Source organism: Thunnus thynnus, chromosome 9 (genome assembly GCF_963924715.1).
Source record: "Thunnus thynnus chromosome 9, fThuThy2.1, whole genome shotgun sequence".
NCBI lineage: Eukaryota > Metazoa > Chordata > Actinopteri > Scombriformes > Scombridae > Thunnus > Thunnus thynnus.
In genome coordinates, this window is record NC_089525.1 from 30,267,689 (window position 1) to 30,293,721 (window position 26,033).

General features: G+C 37.8%; 1 protein-coding gene and 1 long non-coding RNA gene across 2 annotated transcripts; one reads left to right on the forward strand and one right to left on the reverse strand.

Annotated features, from left to right (window-relative positions):
• Positions 1-167: 167 nt before the first annotated feature.
• Positions 168-12,755, forward strand: slc26a2 (solute carrier family 26 member 2). The gene is made up of 5 exons (XM_067600018.1): positions 168-292; positions 3,203-3,828; positions 4,184-4,474; positions 5,711-6,159; positions 7,670-12,755. The coding sequence occupies exons 2-5, from the start codon at positions 3,217-3,219 to the stop codon at positions 8,499-8,501; spliced, it is 2,184 nt and encodes a 727-aa protein (XP_067456119.1). The 5' UTR covers positions 168-292; positions 3,203-3,216; the 3' UTR covers positions 8,502-12,755.
• Positions 6,004-23,808, reverse strand: LOC137189900 (uncharacterized). The gene is made up of 3 exons (XR_010929761.1): positions 23,661-23,808; positions 16,075-16,197; positions 6,004-6,151 (listed from the first exon to the last, which is right to left on the reverse strand). It is a non-coding gene; the product is annotated as an uncharacterized lncRNA (long non-coding RNA).
• Positions 23,809-26,033: the final 2,225 nt, after the last annotated feature.

Consider the following 26,033-nt stretch of genomic DNA (forward strand, 5'->3'; position numbering starts at 1 on the left):
AATAACTATACAAAATACATTCCTGTGTGATAAATTCTGCATGATTATGTTCCTTAAATTATTGCTGTTTTTTTCTATTCTTACTGTGTGATATTTCTTTGCTCTACAAAGTGATACGTCTTTCTACACAGACCATCTTTGTCTGAGGAGCGGGTCATGGGACGTACACAGAAACGTCATCACGCACGGGAGCTACAGGCTGGTGTAAAATGAATTTGAAGCGGAATGAAAGTCGACAGTCTGAACCATAACTTCAGATACACTTCGTAAACGCCGACTGATTGGAGCTCAGGTCAGTTATTTAACACACTTAACAGCAACGCTTGTTTTTTGCAGTCGCGGGCGGGTTGTCACGTTAATTTTACGTCAGTTGTCCAGAATGTGAACTGCTGTCCACGTTGACAACTTTGTTTACAATAGTGCCCATTCATCGCTCGGCTACCGCGACGCTGGTAGAAGGTTAGACTGTAGTTAAGATTAATTATAAATATGCAAATATGTTGTGATTTCAGCGTGTTTTTCTTCGTTCGGGAGGGTCAACTGTTGCACTTGTATGTATTGTCATTTATTGAAGTTTGACTTTTCGATATGAAAGTGCTCGCGATACACAAATAGCTTCAGATTTAACTCCGCTTCTCAGAATGAACCGCCTGCAAAAATAGCCTGAAGGCATGACTAATAATCTCATTAACGTAGCAGTAACGTCTCCTCCCGATGTTGTCATCTGTAGTCTACTTTAAAAATCTCAAATGAGTCTGCAGAATAAATGTTTACTGTGAATTATATATTATTATGAATATTAACTCTGTTATTAATTAATTATCAAACGCCACATGCATTCTCAGCGGGGAAATTTGCAGGAATGAAATAACTTATAATGTGATACATCTGGTTGAAAGGTGACATGCACTGCCTTATATAACGGTTGTTTCATCAGCATTTCAGTTGATTTCCGTTTTCGGTTCATTTAGATGCTGCTAAAACCAACAATAACCTGAAATCTGCCGCAACTGTGTCTTCTTTACATTTTAACATATGCATACTGCTCATATCCTGACTCTTCATTGTATGGAGTGAGTCATTTTTGATCTGGCAACTACCAAATTTTGAACCACAAATGTATTTTGCATCCATATATATCTTATCAGTCATAAATAAATAGGTGATTGATCCTTCTTTAATGTTTCAGAGAGCAGAGAGAGTGTTTTCTTTAGGTTTGACACTATTTGTTTAGAGAGAAAATACTTTCACAATCATGCTTTATTATGAGCTCATGTTTTAAAACTGGAAAACATAACAGCTAACAGAGTTCTATGAATGAGTTTCTATGAATTTTATTGAAAGTAATGCAACAGCATTTATGAATGGCGGGTTTCATTATAACTATCAGTCATTACTGCCTGCATGTTCTCCTTTTAGTCTTAAAACAAAACAAACTGGTTTGCAATTTTCAAACTAACAAAACTGCCAAAAAACATGACTTTAACGGTCCTCTTTTTTGTTGTCTCACTGTTTTTGTTCCCTTGTGAAATTGACTGTGAGACTGCAGATTGATCTGGGCAAAGTTCGGATTACTGTGCTGCTGTGGCTGCTGTGTGGGGAAGTGGTGTCCCCTATGCATGATAGTCAAAGTCAAAAGGGCCTTTCCTCCATTTCCTCTGTTCTGTTCTCTGCTAATACTTTCTCTTTGACTCATTGTTTTTCATCTTTGAATAACATATCCACCAAATCAGTCAAAATAGGGTCTCAGGTACTTTTTATAATCCTATGAAAGCTACTCTTCACTATAGGGAGGTCTATGTTGGGCTACCACTCTGTTGGTTGTGTGGAAATCGATGCGTTTGATTTGTTATTTTGTTACTTAGGCTTGTTTGCAGGTGCAGATGCCCACCTGGGTGGAAACTGGCAAATGTAGCAATATGGTGGGACACGGCCAGTCCTTGTGACAGTGTCAAGGTCCCCCTTGAACTCTGTCCACTCTGTACCAATGACAGAAATACACAGACATTGCAATCTATAGTTTCACTGTTCCAAGACTCCGGATAACCTCTCTTTACCTTGATTTGACCCTCTCTAGTGACTTTAAAATCCCTCTGAATAAATATGTTTGCAGGTCTGTGTTTGCAAAAATATATACCAGCTGCGCCAAAAATAAATAATTTTGAAATATTTCCATTTTTGTATATTCTGGGCCACTTTAGGAACAGTCATAAAATCAGGCTTAAAGAACATAATTTATGGTGTTTTTATTGCTTTCAAATGACAAAGTGGGTCAAATTTGACCCAGACAGTACAGTATGTAAGTGTTAAAAGCAGTCTTAAAATGTGCATGCTTTAGTGTGCGTCTGCTGTCGTCCATGTGTGAGTGCTGTTGCAGGAATAAGACAGGCGTTATAAAAATCTGTATTTTATTTATGTGTGGGCATTGTATAGGTGGTTGAAAGGTTATTTTATATTGAGTATTTTTTATATATATATGTTTTCTATCTCGTCTGTTTGTTGTTTTCTGTCTTTTACTGTAAAGCACACTGAGTATGAAATGTGCTGTACAAATAAAAATTGACTTGACTCTGACCCGCAAATGACAAAATGCAATCTTACTAGGTTTATTATAAATGATGGGTAATAAAATGCCATGATACATTATAATTGAATTATTAAATTCACTATTAATAACGGTACATACACTGTGTTACATAATGTAACCTATCAGCATGTTATTGCAGTAGTTGTTCTCAGATTCCTTTTATACTTTGTCCCCAGGTTGTTAATATCAGCGGTATTTATTGCATCAGGGTCACTAAAGTGTAAACTACACTACATCAATAAGGAGAACTATCTCACCTGTATATCTCCCTGCCTCAGCTAAATGTGAGAAATAGGCTAAATGTCAGACCCACACCCTCTGACCTGACATAGGATATCACTTATGTGAGTCTCCCATTATACTCCACACTGCTTCTGTTTATCTTAACCACTACAGCAAATAAAAATTGCACAAGAGCACACAAGTTGGTATAGACTATGTAGAGATTTTTCTTTTTGTTTGGCATCAGCCTAAAAAAGTCTTACACCACTTGAGGTCTACCACTAACATGCTTGCTGTTCAAGTGACTTATAGTTTGCTTGTATAATCAGTTGTTGAGATAAAGCTGGTGTGACTACTTGGCTTAACAGAAATTTTTCCTCCTCATTACCACAGAAAAGGGCTCAATCATGACTCATGGTGATGACTGTACAACGGGAGAAGATGGAGCTGAGGGAGACCAGCAGCACCATCCTCTCATTCTGGAAAGAGTGGAGAAGGATACAGAAAAAAACTGGAAAACCGTTGTCTCCAATCGGCTAAAGAAACACTGCTCGTGCACCTCAAAGAAAGCCAAGTCCAAAATACTGGGCTTTGTCCCGATTCTGAAATGGCTGCCACAGTATCAGCTCAGGGACTGGCTGCTGGGTGATGTCATGTCTGGAGTGATTGTCGGAATCCTATTGGTCCCCCAGTCTATAGCCTACTCCTTATTGGCTAGTCAGGACCCCGTTTATGGTCTCTACACTTCGTTCTTCGCCTCCATCATTTATGCCCTTTTAGGCACTTCCAGACACATCTCAGTAGGGATTTTTGCAGTACTCTGCCTGCTTGTGGGTCAGGTTGTGGATAGGGAGTTAGCTTTGGCGGGATACCTCACAGAGAGCAGCAGCATCAGTGGTAACGACAGCGCCGTCCTGCTGGCTGGCCAGGGGAATAACAGCTATGCAGTAGACTGTGACAGGAGCTGCTACGCAATCACTGTGGGAGCCACAGTTACGTTTACCGCTGGGGTTTATCAGGTAAGTGAGCGCTCCGTGGCCTTATGCAAACTCGAGCTCATGACTCTTGTACACTTAGAGCTACAGTGTTGTCTGACATCTATGACTTGCATTGGAAAAACTGGAAGACACACAATGTTGTTTGTGATTTTGTACTGTTCAAATATTTGGTCAAATTGTATTTTTATGCTTTGGCAACATTGGTTTCAAAACTTTCATGCCAATAAAGCCCATTGAATTTAAATGAATATATCTTAAGTGTCTTTCACAAACGTTTCTATGGAGGAAATAAATGTTCTAAATCAATTGAGTGAATAAAATTGACTTGAATTATACCTCATGCCATCTACTCCTTCTGCTCACCTCTTTCTTTCAGGTGCTGATGGGTTTTTTACAGGTAGGCTTTGTCTCCGTCTACCTCTCCGACTCCCTTCTCAGCGGCTTTGCAACAGGAGCCTCCCTGACCATCCTCACTTCCCAGTTCAAGTACCTTCTGGGCCTGAAGATCCCCAGACCACAGGGCTGGTTCACTCTGTTCAAGACCTGGTACAGCGTGTTCACCAACCTGGGGAACACCAACATTTGTGACCTGGTGACCAGTTTGGTGTGTTTGGTGGTACTTATACCTACCAAGGAGCTCAATGATCGTTTCAAATCCAAGTTAAAGGTAAAGATGGCAAAGTGCACATTGGTTTAGTGAAAATTTAGTAAAAGTTTTACATGTGTTGGATTTCTGAAACCATTTTCAATGAGTGTCAGTATGATAAAGCTTCTCCAAAATCTCCAGGATTGCAAGCAACCAGACGCAACAGGTGCAAAAGTCAGACGCCCTCTTACATTGTTAATATATACAGTATATAGTTGTGTAAGATCAAAGTTTCTGTTTTTTAAAGTCTATTTTTGGCCACACTAGCAGTATGCTGCTGGCAATGTTGGGTGATCAATCACTTGGTCACTCTTTCGATCAAACACTTTGGTTCAGAGTAAAACAAACTGCCAGCTGTTGGTTATATAGTGATTTTAATCTTGCACCACCACCAACAGATCAAATATTCTGCCTTTAGGCACAGGATAAAATATGGTTATGTTAAGGTATATATTTCCTTGAGGTGGTCGAGTTTAATGTCGAAACTGATTATGTTTAGGTTATTTATTTTGTTTTATTTGTTTATTTGATAGGGACTGAGCATGTTAATGAACATCAGTATATAATACAAGATGTAAACATGCCAGAGTTAGCAAAAAATGCTAATTTACATCCGTTGTCCCTAGGCAGGTAACAAAAACAAAGACGAATATACAAATACACAGCATAAAAGGACGAAATAAATTGTACACATGTCCGGTTAGATATGGTCACAATTGTGGTTTTCATTGAGCCATTGTTCGAGATAAGACTCGAAGGTGGAATATGTGGGGCACTCCTTTAATGCAAGTTGTAGGTTAAGATTAGATATGACTGAGGCTATGTAAATGTTGGTGTGGTTAAGGTTAGGGTGTGAATGTTGGCAGTATTTCCATTTCCGCTCATAACTGTGTGTGAGATTCAGAAGAACACATCGGCCTCAGCTATACTTTGAGGGTAATGCTAATCAGTCAGCATGCTAATGGTGGTAGTATTAAGGTCAAAGTACATGCGAGCAAAGAGCTGACGAAGTTCAGCTTCAACTGACAAAGGTTAAGCAAAGTGTGACACTGTGGAGCTGAGCCCACAATGTACCAAAAAAGCCACCGTACACAGGATAAACCCTTTTTGATTTATCTACAGTAAAATGGCCTTTCCTCCCAGATTAAGGTTTACACTTGTTACGCCATTAACGCTAAGAATTTAGAATAACAAAATGGACTTCCTTCTTAATATACCTAATAATTTTGTGTTTTTTTTTTTCTTTTCATTACCCAGGCTCCAATTCCCTTTGAGCTCTTTGTGGTGATAATTGCTACACTGGCTTCTCATTTTGGCCGTTTCAACACGGAGTATGGGTCAGGTGTGGCTGGCGACATCCCCACGGGTTTCCTCCCACCACAGATGCCCTTATGGTCTCTCATCCCCAGCGTGGCTGTCGATGCTTTCTCGGTCGCTATTGTGGGATTCGTCATCACAGTCTCGCTGTCAGAGATGTTCGCCAAGAAGCACGGCTACAAAGTGGATGCCAATCAGGAGATGTACGCCATCGGCATCTGCAACATCCTGCCATCGTTCTTCCACTGCTTCACCACCAGCGCGGCGCTGACTAAAACCCTTGTCAAGGAGTCGACAGGCTGCCAGACTCAGATATCGGGGCTGATCAGCGCCCTCGTCCTGCTGCTGGTGCTGCTGGTCATCGCACCAATCTTCTATTCCCTTCAGAAGTAAGTATAAACAGGTCTTCTTTAGTTCTTCCTCTTGCTAATTCATCTCCCAATTAGTAGTTAATCAGTTAATTCTGATGCGTTGGAATGACAACGTGCATGCTTAATCAATAGAATGATGAACTAAAATCAGCTTATTGATAATGGTATTTTACCATTATTTACATTTATACTTATAAATGTTATAGTTGAAATCACATTAAAACCTGATATAAAAACATAAAATAAAACACACACAATCATAGGCGGGATGGATAAAATAAAATCAGCTGTGAAGAAAAAAAAGATAAGCCACATGAGCAGAAGATTTCCATGTGCACATTAGTAAGTCAAGAGTAACTGAGAAGAAGGAAACTCTGCATGTCTTTGACCTCAGAGCTGTAACCCTTTCCTAAAAATAGTACCTACTTCTGCGGGAAGCTGGTCAGGGCAGTTGTGCCCGCTTGACTCACCCGAGTAATTTCTCTCTTAACCAGTCAGACGAGCCAGTTTTTGCTCAATCTATGAAATCCATGTAGAGAAGAATCATCACATACATGCGTACATGGCTAGACACATGCAACATTCAATTTTTGTGCCCACAAGTTTTTCAAAAACCTTTATGAGAATGCAAAAATATATTTGATATAAAAAGGATGTAAATATGTTATCTGAAGCACATTTCTGAATTCAATTAGTTTTTAGAGATTTCTTTTATATAAAAAATATCAAGATGTTGTAACCTTCCATACATAAATGACAAAAAAGGTTAAGTAAAATGCTAAAATTTATTTAGGTGATACTCCACCAAAATCATTAAATAGTGCTCCATAGATATTGTAGATATCATTGCAGATATTGCAACACTGAAGTTGACAGACTTATATATACCTTCAATACATCGGCTTGACAATTGAATTTCATTTGAAGAAAAAAGGATCCACTTCAGGCTTAAAAACACGTGTCAAACATTCCAGTGCCAGGCTCCCAGTTTTGATCACTGTCTATTGATTGTGATTGGAGCTTATGATTGGTATTGATCTGTGTCTGTGCTGTGGCGTTACTTGTGTACACAAACCATAGACATGCACTCCACTGATCGTATGGAATGTCTTCATCAATATATAATATGCTGTCTTATCTTTTTTTCCTTATCTCTTTTATTGTCTCCTCTCCCTCTCTTTTTGTCTACTGTTTTGGTCTCAGATGATTCTGTTTGTTATTCTCAGTATCTCAGTTTTGCCCCCTCAATTGACTTGCTTTAAACATTTTAAGATGAAAAACTCTTTTGAATGGCAAAAGATTACAGCCGATCATTTGCTATTTGAAATGCTTAAAAGTAACAGAGACTTTTTAATGCTTTAGCCACAATCAATAGAAGACAACTTTGAGTTTCAGTGAGAGTCAGTGAAAGTTTCATTAAATATCTTTCACTCTTCAGAGCAGTTGCTGTCCTCCATGAACACCAACAAGTGACACTCCTAACTTTTGCTCTTCCCTGCTTGTCTTCTTGCTTCCTTCTCCTGCCCAGATGTGTATTAGCCGTCATCATCGTGGTAAACCTCCGTGGCGCTCTACAAAAGTTCACAGATGTTCCCCGTATGTGGCGCGCCAACCACGTCGATACTTCCATCTGGTTGATCACCATGGCGACATCGGCGCTGGTTAACACAGAGCTGGGTCTCCTAGTTGGGGTTATAGTGTCAGCCTTCTGTGTCCTGGGCCGAACCCAGCAAGCCCAGGTCCTGGAGCTGGGCCGGGCTCCGAACACGGAGCATTATGAAGACATTTCTGCTTACCGCGGCCTTCAAACACATCCCGGAGTAGCTGTTTTCAGATACGAGGCACCGATCTATTACGCAAACCAGAGCTTGTTCAAAAAATCTCTCTACAAGAGCGTAGGGCTCGACCCTCTGAAGGAGAAAACACGGCGCATGAAGTTCAAGAGGAAGCAGAGCAAACAGCCAGAAGAGGTCCCAAATATGAAGTCAAAGGAGAATGAGGTAGCAGGTAAAGAGGATGGCGGACCTGATGCGACTGTAACCTTGATGCTCGACGAGAAATCCGCCTGCAGATTACACAGCTTAGTGATGGACTGCAGCGCCATCTTGTTTCTAGATACTGCCGGAGTCAACGCTATGAAGGAGGTCCGCAAAGATTACGCAGAACTTGGGGTCAAGGTTGTCTTGGCCCAGTGTAATACCTCAGTACTGGACGCTCTGGAAAGAGGAGGATACTACCCTGACAAAAAAAAAGAAGGTGATGGAGGAGAGAGCAAAATGGTATTCTTCACCATCGCAGACGCCATCCACTACATCCAAAGCCTCTCTGTTCCCAACGGCAATTATGATAGCAAATGTTGAGATTATCTATCTGGCCAAATATGTGTGTTTACATGTGTGAATTTACATCTCACATAGTATAAAAGTCTATTGTTGCCATTGTGCCTTGTAAAGTACAGCGTTTGCTGAACTCCCTCCTTAAATATTCAACACCTATCCTACATAACTGCTGCAGATAGTTCTTTATGTGATGCTGTTTTAGCATGTTGAATGCTAAAAGCATTTTAAAAGTCTCCTTTATAGAAATGGAGCCAAGGAAGAAGTTAAACTTCACAGCTATTGTGAAATCTGTATTTCACTTTGTATATTTTCTCTTTGTTGCACACAGATGCCCAAATGACTTCATGAACAGTCCAACCACCAACGCTCAATACATACGAATTTCACTGAAAATTTTAAATTAACATCCAACATAGAGGTACAATAACTATTCAAATTTTTTCAATATTAATGTATCACACTTTGATGCCCCTAAAATTCAGTCACATGCATAGTTGCAGTGTAATAATTGTATTCAATAGCAAGTCAAAGGTTGGTGAAAATGATCCAAAGGTCAATATAGCGTGCGTGAAGATTTTTATAATAAGTAATCGCACTGACTGGGAGGGGAGAAAGTTGTGTGTGTGTGTGCAAAAAAGTGAAAAAGTTTGACATTGTGAAATGCTGCTTTGAGGGGAACTCTGCTTGTTCATTTTAGTTTCTGGTTAATTCAGAAGCTCCAAAAGTTTGAAATGTCTCGCTCTTATGAGTTTAGTTTATAGCCATATGCTATCCTTAAAATATTTATTTTGCAAAGAAATAGTCAGAACGTACCTCAACATGAATGTAACTAATATTGATCCAAAATGTGTTTTTCTCTCATATCAACAATAATCAGGGGTAAAGTTTTTTCCTGTGGGAAAGACTTTGTCATGTTTACAAAGCCATTAAGCAGTAAATGGACCTTTCATTTACAAATGGAACATAGTTGAGAATGCCCTGCGAGGGCAGACAAACACCAAAGCTGAAATTCAGTAGAATTTTATTTTATATTTCATTTTACTGCCTACATGTATCTAAACTGCAGTGGTCTTTACAGATGCCTATATAGTGCCTTTACTGTACAAACTAATATGCTGTGAATGATTGCATATCAGGTCATTTGACATATGAATGCACTTTTTTATTGTTGCAACTGGACAACCCTTTTATATATCTTTCTGCTCCTGAAAGCACAATCAGCTCACAATCCACAATCTTCTTGTTGCCGTTGTGTTTTTGGTTATGTTTTTGGAACAAATCTCCGCAGCTTCGGATTTGAAGCTGTGGTGTTGTTTTTTTACAACTCGACAGGCCTGTACTGAATGTGTCACTATGATTTAGAAGTCTGTAATGTTTGTCCTTGATCCATGTTTGCTGAGGGTGACATTACCGACATCAGAAAAACATACCTCTGAAAATAAGAGTTTTTCTATTTAGGTCCATTCATTTCTATTTTTGTGATACCAGAATATTCAGATACTGTCACTGGGGATTGAGTCGGGTCTTCTGAGTCAACGGCAGAGACAAAATTTTTCACACAGGTCTCACTGAAGCCTCCAGTGACAACTTATTTTAAAAATCATATTGAAATGAAGAGTTTATCACTTCGAAAACAAAGGGATTATTTCCATTCTATGTATTTATGTGAAAATGAGAGTACAGTCTGGCATGTAGTTTGATCTTGAGTTTTTTCTCTTTCATACAAGAAATGGACAATTATATCTTGCAATGTTGTCTACATTTGTGTTTGTAGCTTCAGTTGTTTCTGCAACAAAACACGGTGCGTTGAACTACCTAGTAACATTACTTACTGAATGTAGCACTTACAAAAACAGTTACAAGTTCACATTAAAGAAGTTCTTCCATACGGAATTTCATATTAGAGTAGCCTTTTGCAGTACGGTATGCAGTAGTTTTTCCTTGTTCTTTGTTTTGTTTTGTTTTGCCTTTTAACCAAAAATGTAACTATGCGCAAAATAATCTTTGTTAGTAGCTGCCTACTTGAGGTTTTGGGGTTATGGTTCAGCTGTACCATTTACTGTTTTCCTCCACATGTTTATGACACAGCCTTTGGACAATTTTACATTCCTATTACAGAGTTTCACTAAAGATTAAAACTACCTGTTGGTTGGAGCAATCCTAGGTTCAGTATGTAAAGTTATCTCATAATTAAAATCATTACACTGTTATATATTTCCATATATATAAAATATGAAATGTGTCAGTATAGTGCTCTTAACTGTTCAAATATATTTCTTACATTCTATACTGAGTATAGATTTGAATATGAGCTCTAATATATGCCATAATTAACTAGAAATACCACCTTGGACTAGTCAAGTTGCAGTTTACATCCATGTCTGTCCAGACTCATAATATTTGTAGTAAATACTAATATAATTTCCAGTGAGAAACATGCTGTCTTCACTTAGAGACCATTTGGATATGAAATGTCATCACTTCATCATTGTATCCTATTAGACATAATTTGTGTGAAACTTCATTATAATTATGAATTTTTGAGCTATGGCCAAAAACGTGTTTTGTGAGGTCACAGTGACCTTTATCTTTGACCTTTGACCACCAAAATCTAATCAGTTCAGAGTTATCGCGTTCACGAGAATGGGATGGACAGATAACTGGAAAACATAATGCCTCCGATCACAGCTGTCACCAGCACAGAGGCATAAAAATGGACATATATTTGTAATTTAACAACTATTGTGAGTTTGATTCTGTCAGACAAGGGAACCATGCAGCCCTCTGCTCAACAGAATGTTTGTTAAGAATTTGTCGTTAATGGAGAATCAAAGCCCCATTTTCCTCCCAAAAACAACCAGTCTGTGCAGGATTATGAGATACGCAACTGCACAAATATGCATTAGTTTAACTGTCACCAACAGAATGCAGCTCTGTGTGTTCACAAAACACTTCAGACAATCAAACTGTTTTGCAGGAATGTTCTGCACAACTGAAATGTTAAGACTTGCACTTTTTACACTTTTGTTTTGCTGCCATTGAAGCTCACCCACTTAAAATAACTGCCTTTACAATCCAGGTGAAAGGGCGTGTTGAACAGGAGCTCAGGGACACTCCTACAACCAATCCCTATAATGACATATGTGATTGAAGAGTTGTTTGTATAGGATGTACTTAGAACTGTGTTGTAAATACTGAAGTTCAGGATGAATTTGAGTATGCACAACACCCCTCTAAGTCTGCGGTACTGCTTCCGATTGGGCTGAAATTTTGGCATTATTGAAGGGCTTTGAGACAGTTTTTCTGACCCAATTCCAATGAATCCATTTAAAGAAAATTAGGGCATCATCTGTCAAGGGTAACTGCAACTCTTGCCAGGATAAATCAATCCATAATGAAATTATAAAAATCGCTGCATAATTGTTGTGGAAAGCTGAACTATACTGAAAAAAAGCGCTTATATGCTATTATCACCAAATTTGAACATATATGTTAAATTTCTTGCTTTGTTTTGTGTACTTACAGTCTGAAGACAACTGTGGGACTTATCTTTTTTTTTTTTTTTTTATTAAACTTAAATATTCAATTGATCAAACTAATCGGGATGTAAAGAAAGAAGATTTTGTGTGTTGTTTGATTTCCCAAAGGCTCTTTGGTTGTTATGCCAGACCTGACAATGATAAATCTGTTTTTAAGACTTGGCCTTAGGGATATAATAGAACTTGTTTTGGGTTCGCAATGTACAAGATATGATGGATTTTTGGCTTCATATCCCCAATTTTCTTTCTAATAGTAGTTTTATAACTGCTTTTATACAGACCCATAATATATTGAGCATTGAAACTGAATTATGGCTATGTTTTCCTATAAGAAAAACATTGTAAAAGTGCATCAGAACACTGGTTGTATATCGTTTCCTGAAGTTCGTATGCAGTTCTAAAATATACCCTATATATATCATCCATTAGCTAGTGTTAGGATGTGAGCAATGATTGTTAAAAATGTTTTATATTTTGTTGGTTTTTGTGTATTTTTATGGTTCTATATCAGCGTTAAACAAACCTACATTTTCATCCTGCACAACAGAGATGAGATGCATTATGATGGAATAACATCATTCCGTCCAATTTCCTGATATGTATGAAAAACATTATACCATATATTGCTAGAAATGAAGAAATACGACTTATATACATGTTGATAATCAAGAGAAAACTGAACGTTTCACAGTTCGTGTGCCATTGATCTCGAATTAATAAAATGCTTTAACAACGATGGCAGTGTCTTATCTGTGTGAGTGCCTTATCAAGTAGCTTTAATAAACATTGTGTACTCAGCAAAGAGAAGTACTGACCGAAGTATTAATTTGCTCCTGACTCTTTGTGTTATGACTGCTTATCTCAACGTATTTATGTGCCGTGTGGGAACAAAATCTTCTGTCCTTTATCTTCATGTCTGGAAAATGGTTGATAAATTGGTGGTTGCATCACCTTTCAAACAACCGTTGTTGACTTAGAACAGCAAACAATTCAAGCGGCCTTTCATCACATGTGTTAGTACCCCAGTGAATTCCCAACCCACATAGAGCATTAGAATTGTTTTTTCGCCAATGAACTGGACTATTCATTGCATATTCTAACATCTTTCTTTTGTCACTTCTATGGAAGATGTTTATAAGATGTTTAAGCGTTTATTCATCATTCTTTGTCTGTCTTTGATTTGACTGAAGGTTTACATCTGCACACCAGCAGTTCAAATTCAAAATTATTCTATCCTGTGCTTATGCTAATGGTTAGATAGGCCTACATTTAGAGTTGAGTCTCAAAGCTAAAGTTTTAAAGTTTTCCAAGCTGAAACTTTAGCAGCAGCAGGAGAAAATAAAACTGCTGAACAGATTAAAAATTGAGAGCTAGCTTTGCCCTAAGTTAAGCTATCTAAGCTAAGTTTTGAACTGAGGGTGACACCAGATGAAGAAGGCTGTATTAACTAAATTAAAAGTGTTCATTGCACCTAATTTAACTTAATGGGAACGTTAGCATGCTAACATACAGTTAGGGTGCTAGCCATTTACTGTATATAGGCTACAGCCAATAGTGCTAGCATGCTAACCTTGTTGAGGCTGATTTAAACTGAAAACACATCATATATTGGAGGATTAAAATTACAAATAGTATCGTTATGTAGATGCCCATGATGGAAGATAGCATTTGTTTCTAAAACACTAATGACAATGACTAACCTTATCACATGAGCAACAATCAACTAAGAGACTTTATTTTAAACTGCGGTGTAGCCCATTCTTCTTGTGACCCTTCACCACTCATTACAACTTTCCCTGGATGACAAATTACAAAAGCCACTAGGAGCACAGATTTCAGATAGAAGTCAATGCAGGTTTCAAGGTGAATGAAAATCCTTTAGAGTTCAGTCAATAGTTGGGTCTGGCTCTCCAAACAATTCCAAACGAGACAAAATAATCAAGACTACCTCATAAGAATTTTCTAGAGGGTTACACTACCAATGTCAACGTCTGTCCTGGCTCTAAAACAAAGTCATGCCATTATTAAACTTACTGATGAGAACTGAAATAGCAGTTAATACAGGGTTTTGTTTTTACTGTAGTCTTTATACCTTTTATCCTCTCTTTTTTATAGCTCTTTTTCCAGGTGATAATAAATTATGGGTCATTTAACACTCAGCTGAGTTGAGTCTTCAAGGTGAAGTTGAGTGTGGCACTTCATCAAACAAGACATTATCAGGTCAAGCCAGACCACACCAATATGGATTTGAAGCTTTTTCCTATTTTATATGATAACAGACACACTATAGAGTTTCAACTTTTGTTGAGACGAACTAATTCGAATATGACCCCTTTGTCTGATAGCTGTAGTGCCGTGAGAACAGACCACACAGGACAGTTCGAAGGCCAGTTTTTACTCAATCTTGAGTTTCTGGGTAAATGAGATTCCTGAAATATTCCACGTCTCCAACGGCAAGGAGAGAGTAGACTCTAAATCCTTAATAAGATATACAGAAGGCAGTTGTCACAGTAATCCCAAGTAGTCACACCTATATGTGAATTTAATAAGATTATACTCTTGTCAAAGCTTTACTCAGCAACTTTGCACAACAGTAGAACCAAGAGGAGCCAACAAGTGACCATTGTACTTCTGGAGAAAAATAACAGTGTGTGACAAGAGATTTTCTCTGTTACAACCTGACTATGTCACTGTTTAAGCTGTTTAAGCTACACTGAAACTGCACTTATCACAAGACACTGAAACAAAGGAGACACTTTGACATAGTAATGCTTTTAAATGTTTTGAAATTGGACTAACTGCATAACTGTAACAGTTCGCTAATGCAGTTGTTGGGTCCTCTTTCGTAGTGCAGTGGAATTTAATAAAAGGCGAACAATAGCCAGTATTAGACTTAAACTATTGCAATTTATCTCTACTTTATACAGAAGAACTGCAGTTACTCAACTCATTAAATATGTGCCTTTTATCCTTATTTTTTTTCATCACCTTTATCGCTTTACCCAGATGGTAGAGGACCCTGCCTGGCAAAAGAGAACACAAAATATTGATAAGCATTTCAAGGTGAATGAGGATCCTTAGATGCCCCGTCTGTACTCTGATGCTTTAGTCAATAACCGGTCTGGTTCTTTGAAAACTTGTGGAGGAGATAAGAGTTTAGTGATAATGTGTTCTGGCCCCGTCTCTATCTCCTGCTCTCTTCTTCACCCTTTACTTCAGTCTCCTCATCCTCTTCTGCCACCTTTGCTTCTGGTGCAACAAAGGAATATGTTATAATGTTATGATTTTACTATTTTCAGCAATGTTTGCATGAGTGTACATTTAGCACACATTCTTTCCCCGGCTTTCTCATTACACACACAATTAAATGGTAAACAGGTGATTGAACGTTTAGGACATCTTACAGAAATGATAGACACTCAACTCATTGGGTACAAGGTGTGTTAAAGTGTTTCTTACAATTGTCTACACATCAATATATTATCATCAATAGATTTTTACTGTAGCAAGTATTACTGTGTGCAATCTCAACTGTCAAGAAGGAATGTTTTGCTGATAACATGAAACTAATCAACTCCAGGTCCAATGCACAGCTTAGAAGTAAGTAACAATGTGAGCAAACACTATTAATATTACACCTCTAAAATGTGTTGTGTAGAAAAGTAAGAAAACAAAAATCCAGAAATGTTGTATCACATATAACAATGTGTACAGTATAACTTCACTGGTTTAGGTTGAATGTGAAATATTCTGCACTGTGCATCAACAAAAGAAAGTGATTTTATTTCACCACTAGGGGGAAGCATTGACCAGGGAACTATGGACAACTTGGGGAAGAATTAAGTGAATTTGTATTAAGATGAAAAACTCTTATTTCTATTTATATAATACTTATATACTCTGTATAAGTTTTTTCAGCCCTCAAAGGGAAAACCATCAGAATGCCCAAAACTATATTGGGGAAGAAAAGAGACGATCTTGCTTCTGCTCTTTGTTTTCGGTCCTCTGAACCTCATTTTGAAGGCATTTGTACCTCAAAACCAAACTGGACTCACCAGAAACCAGGACTGTACAAGGCAGGCAGGGACAGATGGCTGTAGAATCTAGAAAGACCAAACAGTATTTGGTCAACTTGAGTTCAGCTCCAAGCTCCAGTCCAGTTCAGGTTAAGTCGAGGCCTTGTCCAATGGGGCTTGATACAGAAAATAGAGAAAATCAGGTTCTTATGAACAGAGATGCAGCACCAAAAATCTGTCACCATCAATTTTATCAACATATAATATAATAATTCACTGAGCAGTGCATATAATTATGAAAAACTAAAATAAAAGAAATCACAGGTTTAGAGGAAGCATGTCAAATTATTTGTGGTTCACTGGAGAAAAATAAATAAAGTACCCAAATAATCAAAGGACCAGTTTATTTTAAATTAGTGCTGGGTCACCTTTCTGAACTCCAGCTGACTGTTCTCTGTATGCTTACAAGATGCAAGTTTAATCAGGTAGACAGACTGAGAGGTGAACAGACCTTCTTGTCTACAGAGAGGTGAGTAAAGCAGGTGTGATTATGGTCTCTTTCACGCTTGTTGCCTCTCGCAAATTACATTTACTGGGAAACGGCACCTGTGTTGATTGGTACACGATGCAAAACTCCTGTAATGGACGAAGGGAGCAAATTTGCACTCCATTTCACTTCCCATCTGCATAATTTCTTTTTATTATTACCAATTCCCAAGCTGACTTTCGTAATCGAGACAGGAGAGATTGAAAATTGAGTTTTTCCTGCTCTGGAGGTGATGCAGATATTATTCTAATGTGATCCAAAGTTCATCTAAAGCACTTTAACCTGAGAATGGCTTTTCTGCCTTTTTAAATCATTCTGTAATTGGTTCTCTAATATGTAGAGTTACACTGCATTAAGTCTATATTGAATCGGGGAAATCTTTAACTTAACTTTAACTTTTTTTCTCTCAAACCTTATTTTCATGAGTCACTTAGTAAGTTAATACAATTCATTAAGACAAGTATTGCCTACAACGCAACCTTTTACAGCTATTTGAGGCAGTTTCAACAATGAGATACATCAGAGGGAGCAAAGTGTCTACATCCTGAGGAGGCTGTAGATGACTTACCCCCCTTTCTTTTAAGTCCTAGTCAACTTCGACTGCAGGACATCCTCACAAACTGCTTCACAGTACAATATCGATGGCCGAAGAGCAAAACCTCCTATCTGAAAAATGCACTTCTTTCAGAAAACTAAAGAAAAACTTGTTGTTTTCCTGCAGAATGCTATTTGTTAAGGATACCCAATACATAATACAATGTTTTTGGACTATATAACTATATTATGTGTTAACAATACCATAATAACCATACAAACATACCATAAACAATACCACATAATATAGTAATATAGTCCAAAGACAGTGTATTATGTATTGGGTATCCTTAACAAATAGCATTCTGCAAGAAAACAACAAGTTTTTTTTAAACAAGTTTTCTCAAAAGAGTGCATTTTTCAGATAGGAGGTTTTGCTCTTCAGCCATCGATATGGCAACTGCACCGTCACCGATACCAAGGTATCAGTCATTCATGAAATCTACCTCAAACGCTGTCTGAGAAGAGACTCTACCCAGCAGGTTGCACCATCTTGGAATGACAATACTGTATTTCATTGTACACAAGTATAATGACAATAAAGTTTAACTGAATCGAAATTAAAATAAATTTTGACTACATTTCAACAGCTTGTGGGTCTGCTCTCATTGTCCTTCTGTGTAGATCTACAATTTGTTGTTATTTGCAATGTGGACAAAAGGTGCGTCATTCCATAAACGCCATGACTACACACGGCCTCCATTTCTTTGTTTGCTTTTCTACAGACAAAGAGAGACAGAGAGGGAGGGAGGAAGCGGGAAAGAAAAGCTTGTGGATAAAGCATTTGTCATCCAGCGGGATACTGTTTCAAGCTGTCAAAACTCCAATGTTCTATGAGGGGACATTTCTATATTTCACTGGGGTTTTGACAGGGGAAGCCAACAGGCGTTTTATGTTTGCTGTCAAGAACGATTTTATCACCACCATCTCACATCAGCTCGACTTTCTTTCTTCCTCAGATCTATTTTTTTTTTTTTTTCTCAGATTCAGCTGACAGATCTGCAATGTCTGTATTTTTACCACTCCATGGTAAAAATACAGTACAGTATGGTAGTTGTATGTCCAGTACGAGTCATTTTTTGATGTAAAAATACTATTGTTTGAGTTCAGTCAGCAGTGAAAAATAACAAAAAGTTTAGAGGTTCTCATATAAACTTTAGAGGTTCTCACATAACAGCTATATGCAAATAATTGTGAGTGTTTGGTGTGACCTGTGTGGTGCACCAGATGGCTGGGTTTGGTTTCATAGCATCAGCACAATTCACATGGTGTCAGGCAACGCAAGAAAAGCTGTCAGTCAAGTGCCTTTCAAAAATGTTGCTGTAACTCTGGCAAATGTTGTGCTGACCTAACTGGGTCAAGCCTCAACAAATTGGCTTGTTAAAGGATTTGTTCACCCAAACACCAAAATAACATTGCTTATTTAGCAGTAGCAATAAATGCAGAGTTTTAGTTTTATATGCCAGGGTTTTGAGAGTTCAGCCATTGTATAGTCATTTAAATTTTGCATTTGCAGCTTGCAGTATTATATACTTTTAGAAACAGTGTCCTGTTACTCTGAATAATACACAGACTGCACTGTGAACTGTTCTCACTATTTTTTAAGAAAGTAGTTCTAATGAAAACTGTTCATTAGACACATTAAAGACACATTGATGTTGGATTTTTTTTGAAGTAGCTCAACATTGTGAGCTTCACAAATCTCAGCAGTGGACATCTAAAGACAAAAAAATATATTTGTTTCTTTGTTTAGTGTGCCTGCTTGACACTTAATTGATACTAAATTAACTGAGAGAAACCTTCTCAAGCTTCACCTCAGTTGACATCTCAACTGCTTTCATGGAGAGATTTGAGGTATGTTGTGTGGAGATTTGAAAGAAAGATCGCACACTCAATGTGACGACTGATCTTGAAAGAATAATTAACTGTAACCACTGAGTGTAGGTAACATGGATAGCAACAACTCACTGACCCCTCCCCACAACTCAACTCTGCACATGGGGCAGTTACCACATATCCTCAAAGGGAAAATGCAATGTATACAGAATTGACATCCAGCAAAACAAAATTCAAAGTCCAATATTCCTCATAATGAGTTCTAATTTCATCAGTATTGTCTCAGTATTTATTTACCACAGTATTTACTTTGCCTCACAGTAGTGAATGATCCTTTAACCACACAGTGGTAATTCACTGTCTATGCCTGTTGCTGAACATCCCTCTGATCTTGCATATGCAAACAGAACTTTACCGCTATTCATGCAGGGAGCCATCGTTAGTGAAGACAGTCTTGCAGAAATTAACACTGCAAACCCAGAAGGTTCCATTCTGCATAATATTAATTCTGGGCCATGATTGGACTCGCTAAAGTGGCCTACAGGGAGCTGGAAGGGACACTGTGCTGTGGTGAGCAGATGGTGTGGAGGAGGCCAAGGCCAGCAACACACACCGACAAACTCACACTCACATACATGCAGTGTACACACATGCAGAGACGCATGCTCTCTCACATGCATGATGACCTCTCTAAGCTCCTCACCACGACACCGAACCCCCCGATTTCATCTACTGACTGAAAATTAATGGATCAGTGGATCAACTAGGGATCACACACACACACACACACACAAAAGCGCTATCAGTTGACCACCAGAGGCTCTGACCACATGTTCACCGAAGCATGACTGTCAGATGGGCAGTGTGTGTGTTGGCTTGGCTCTCTGTTGATGCCTGTGGGACGACATTAAAAGGCAACACGAGGGCTGTGAACTTCATTTACTGCAAACACAAGATCACCAGCCAGAGAACGTGCTGTGTTAGTCATTTAAAGTGATACTTAACTCCTGCACGTATCCATGGAGATGTGACTCAGTTTTACTTCAAAAAAACAAACAAAAAGTCACTTTTTGCCAACTGACAATAGAAAATACATGATATTGACGTATATACGCCCACTTTTATTCTCCTGTAAGTACACTGTCAGACGTCACCTACAACAGACCATCATCTCTATAATTAAAAACCAGTAAACTTTATTTTTGTTGAATGAACTGGGTTTCCATAGTCAATCTACCACTTAATTTAGCTTAATTTAATTATAAGTGTGTTTCTGAACTGACACTTCTTTCAATTATAAAGGTCTAATAAATATAAGACAATTACAACTACCTTTCATAGTTAAAAAAAAACTCTCCAACATTGTTGGTAGGAGACGGGAAGAGAATTGTTTCTTGTGTCAAAGTCACACGCTTGTTTACCCATTCACTGGTTTTTATTTAAAAGCTTAAAATAACCTACAGGATGTTTAAACTTTCCTGACAATGCTGAATGCAGAGGAAATGCAGAAATTTTTTTGTTTAAAGATTCTGTCAAAATACAGTTGAGGTAAATCAATTCCTGCATTTCGATCAATGCAGGCAAAGCAGGCTTGATTTTATTTTATTTATTTTTATGATTTCTTGAGAGAAAACTTTCTTCATTAACCATCAGTAAAATTCACATATCTTAGTGTTTGCAGCCGTATAGCTGGCTGATTAGTTTTTTTTAGACCCCACCACAAAATCTGATACATGGTTGGAGGAAAGCTATTAAAATATCAATAAAATAACAATATACTGTGGTTGTTAATATCTTTACAATCTATTCCTGCTATGAGAGGGTCTCTAGCAACAGTTTTGGCAACTTAATTTTATTTGCTCCCTAAGTTTTATTCCTAGGTGAACGAGAGTGCTGCTGTAAAATTGACTTACATCACAGAAAGGTGCAAAACAAGTAAAAGTGAATGCAGGATAAAATGTCGACAAAACCCCATCAGCAAGAGACAGCAAAAGAGAAGCAAAACTATTATCAAAACCCACAATGCAATGCAAGATGGCTGGAAAGACGGCAACTTACAGATGTCTCAAAACAAAAATGGTATGATAAATAAATGTTAAATGCTAAAAGCATTTTTCACGAGGCTTGTTGTAATCAATCCGTGCTCCGCCTATTGAAATCTACAGAGAAACAGAGTGTTGTGTTTACACCGACATTATCAGCAGATCTGTGATCATCTCCTCTGAAAGCTTGTTGCTATCTAGCACTAATGCTTGTCTAAGAAACAAAGACTCCTCATAAATTTCATGTCTCTCTCCTCCAACACACAGATGTGTAATGTGAAAAACAGATTAAGTCCATCTCCCCTCTGTCAAAGTTTGACCTGTTGTTTTTCAAGAGTAAAAAGCTTTTTGTTATTCAGTTCTCATGATGGATTTCAATATGACCTCTCTGCAGCACATTTACTTTATTTACAGCTGACACTTGATGTTTCTTCTGTTATTTTTTTTTACTTCCATCCCTCTCTTAATTTGTTAGAAATATTGTGATACAAAGGAGATGTTGTTTTGGTTATTTTTTTCTGAAATCTGCTCAATTGCTTGATAGATAACAGCAGCTTTTGAAGTTGCCCCTGCTGAGCGGATGTCATGTGCCTCCCTGCTCTGATAGATCTGCATCAACTGCAGTTTCAGTAACAATTCTGAAAAGGCATCCAAGCTTTTTCTCAGCTGTTAGCTCTTCTCTGACAAAAGAGCCTGTTGATCTGAAGCAATTCAAGAGCTGTTGAGAATAAAAACCGCCTCATTCAAAGACCGAGACAGAGAAAGAGAAGGGCACACAGGAAAAAAGAAACAAAGATTAAACAGCTCACCTGCTCAGAGAACTGACAAAGTAGCATGAATGTTTTTTTCCTCTAGCGCGATTAATGTATTTTTCCTACTTTGCAACAAGCGCTTAGACTCACCGGCAATGAAGAATTGCCTAAAAGTTCTCTGCTCTCGACACATTAGCATGTAATGTCAACATAAATTTGACAAAACTAAAACTAAACAACTAAAAGGTCTGTACAGAAAACATAATATGCACTCACATTTCAGGCTGGGCACGTCTAAAAGTGTTGACTGTAAGACACCAAACCAACACACAGTTGGCAGCATAAATCATGATATTTATATTTTAAATCGTAATAATTAAAAGGGAAGCCATAGCATATCACGTTACTGTTAATTTTGCTTAATTGTGCTGCCATTTTGCCCCAGACTCGCTTGATAATTAAGATCCCACTAAGTCCAGGTTAAATAAAATTCAAACAAAAAAAATATTCTAATTGATGGAGTATGTCATTATATAACCAATCATTCCACACTACACCAGAGCATGCCGTATAACACTATCATTCACTTTATATTGATTTCCTATGATTTTCTACAAAGACAGAATAATATAAAAACTTAATACTATACTTTTTGCACACATGCCTGTTTTTGATGACAATTATTCACATGTAATTTTTTCCTCCCGTCTATTCTATTCTGTCCGTTGCTTGTAAATCTATTCCATCCATCTCAACTCTAAATCCAAAGTGTTTCCTTCTGGAAAATGAAAAGAGTGAGTGGCAGGAATCATCCAGGACTTTTTTGGCAAATTATTTCAGTCCCGTCTCCTACAAATTATGTTAGCGAAGTGATTTATGTTCACTGGCAACATTCAGTGCCAATGCAGGAAGTAGAAGATGCTTATTTACAGTACAGCAGCGAAAAGTAAAAAAGGAGGTCACAGAGGTAGTTGGGAGTCTAAAACACTTTGCACTGAACATATACACTCAGTTCAAATGTTTCATCTGATACGTTGACACAGAACTTAATCCAGGTTGCATTTCCCTCAAAATATATTTACCATTTGCTGTATATGAAGAAGGACTAGAAGCTGTCAAAGTTTTACTTTACATCTGAAAGACAAAAAAAATCAAGCCTGAAGTCACTGATTATCATCATCATACTGTTTTATATACATATTCATGATATCGTCTTTAATACAAGCTATCTCAATACCTCCTCCTCCTCACTTAGATGAAGACAGAATGAATCACTGTTGTAGTAAAATGAACGTGGGCGAAAGAAAGAAAAAAACAATGAAAACAATACAAAGATAAAGAAGAAAGGGGAAGAAACTGAGAACCGGTCGTGATGAGCACTGATGTAGAGGAGAGATGAGTCACTTCCTGTCTCAAAATCATCTGATGCAATTTGCTCGATAGTTTACAAAAAAGACTCACCACTCTGTTGGTCTTTCTGAGCACAAAACTCTCAGTAAAAAATAATAATAAGTGGCGTTTCTTTCCTGAAGAAAACCATGTTTGAATAAGTGTATATAGTACATACTCTACACCGGCAGTAATATTAAACTAAAGATTTAATCTAGTAAAACTTAAGACAACAAACTCTGATTAAGATTGCAGCTATTCTCATTTAAAAATTACATAGTTTTAAAATAATATTGTTCAGATAACTCACTCACTATCCTTAAATTGTATGAGCCAGTCTAAGGAAGTCATTTTTGTAGCATATAAATAAATATTTTGTATAGTTTTGAATAAAAACATTTCATAAAGTGATATATCATATTTAAAACTTTTCAAGGATGTACAAATTTGGGAGAATCTCCCTACTGTTTGTGAAAGCCGTGAATCTTTCATTTTGATAGTACAGGAGTGTAGGGCCGGGCCACAAATTTGAGTCGAGGGGTTTATTCTCAACAAAGGTTGTTTAGAGAACATACATTTGTAGCAGTCACCCCATTTGTGGGACTTGCTATCATTTCCCTGTCTCCCTGTTCCGAATTCGGGTAGTTGCATGTCTCGGTTGATTGGAGGGTTATGCAGATCACCTGTGTGCAGAGTGTGGGGACTGGCTACCAGGTGGTGATTGAGAGCAGCTGGGTGTGATGACGCAACCTCACACCGTGGTCACTCTGTTCTTTCCTCCATTGGTTGCAGACCTCATTTGAGAAGCTTGTCAGACAGAAAATCTGGCCTGTTCAGGCCCTTTTGTGTCTTCTTTCTGGTAGTTTTCTTTCTGATGTTAGGGTACCTTTTGAGAGAATAACATAACATAATCCAAGTGTCCTGCATTGGATTCTTAGTGCCCATCAAGCAAGAAGTTTTCCAACTTCTTACAGAACATCTGTGTTCAAGGCGAATCAGTACCGCCACAAACTCACCAACACTCACGGTGCTTTTCTGTAGTCTTTCAACTTGCTTTTCTTTTCCACAGCACATGGCAATAAGTATAATAATTTTCAAAACACACTCTCTACTGACTTTGTATGCAATCAAATCACCTCTCTACTTCCCTTGCATTCAGACTTAATGACTGAGTTTTGCAGTTACTTTCTTGAAAGATTCTTTAAAAATTACATAAAGTCTTTAAGGGCTGTTGACTTCTACACTTTTATATCACTTGGCTATCTCATAGAAGTCCACTCGGGTTTTAAGATTATTGAAACAGCACTAAAAATGACAACGAGGGCATATCGACCGGCGCTAAATCACTACTGGAACAAACTGCTTGGTTTTGAATTTGATGAGTGGTCACAGGCAGCCAGTGGAGAAAGTAGTAAAAATCTTTCCCCGACTCTCAGTGATTCATATGTTGAGAAAGTGCTGAGTGAGGAAACCGAGGCTCATTTGGTTCAGATAAATCATTACCGAATGAAAACTTGAGGGCATTAGAGAGTTTAGAGTAAGATAACCAGCCACAAAGTTGACAAATGATTAAGTTGCTCAAAAATGATTTTTTTTTTCCATAAGTGGTATTTGGTGACTGGAAGGCCAAATGTGACTCAGATTTCAGAAGAAGTTTCATGTAAGAGTATGAGTTGAGAATGGATGATTTACATGTATGTACATTTCTAAAAAAAAAAAAAAAAAGCAGGTTGACTTCAGGAAGGTTTATATTCTCATGCAAAAAAAGAGAAAAGAGCACATTTCAAGGTAAAATGAGTAGTTACTGGATGTGGGATTTCGACTAAAATAGGGTCAAATGAACATTTCAGAGGTTTGTGAGTACTACTTACGTACACAAAACAAAATATGATCTAAATGAATGCATGCAAGAGTCCATACATGTAGCTGCAAACTAAAGTGGGTATAGAAAGATGACAGCACCCCACAGTTTTTGAATATTCAATTCAGTTCAATTCAATTTTATTTATATTGCGCCAAATCACAACAAAAGTCATCTCAGGGCAATTTTCACATGGAGCAGGTCTAGACCATACTCTTTAATTTACAGAGAGAGAGACCCAACAATTCCCCCATGAGCAGCACTTGGCGACAGCGGTAAGTGGGGAAACCTTAAGCAGAACCGGGTTCTAGGTGGGCGGTCATCTGCTTTGACCGGTTGGGTCAAATATAGGAGGAATATGGTCTTAAAGTGTTTTAAAGGCATTTGAGTGACTATATTTAAATTACTACTATACACTGAAATATAGTCAGAGCTGTTAAGCCAAGATTTATATGTAAAATATATGTCCCAGAATTTACACTCAGTTGTAACTGTGGGCACCTTTTCAACTGCATGTCACCAAAATCATTATTACTGGACTGGACTGTGAGGTTACAGTCATAGGTCTATAAGTGAAATATGTCTTATCTGCTTGAACTATATTTTTGTATTTCATCTTCAGTTGCTGCCAACTGCATCCTGTCAAGATTATAAATTTAGCCTTCTACCTGTACATAAACAATCAGCAAACACAGGAATCATTGTGAAATATCATATTGCAGCTAACTTTAGCCGTCTAAATTTGGCACAAATTGTTATCTAACATGATGAGAGGGCAGTGGAAGCAGACACAGCTGGCATACCCAAAGTTCCTCTTGGCTACAATGTGCAAGAGGGAGTAAATTAAGTACTTGCCAGTGATGAAATGTATTCTGCAAACAGTAGTAATGACTGGCTGTCAGTCAAATCCAAAGTGAGTCAGTCTCTTCAACATATTCCTCAGCAACATCCAGGCCTCTCCGTTGTTCACTCTTTGT

Coding starts and splice junctions, on each gene's coding strand:
- slc26a2 (XM_067600018.1), top strand. CDS start 3,217: ATGACTCATGGTGATGACTGTACAACGGGAGAAGATGGAGCTGAGGGA. Junction 3,829..4,183: donor TTACCGCTGGGGTTTATCAG/GTAAGTGAGCGC, acceptor TCTTTCTTTCAG/GTGCTGATGGGTTTTTTACA. Junction 4,475..5,710: donor GTTTCAAATCCAAGTTAAAG/GTAAAGATGGCA, acceptor TTCATTACCCAG/GCTCCAATTCCCTTTGAGCT.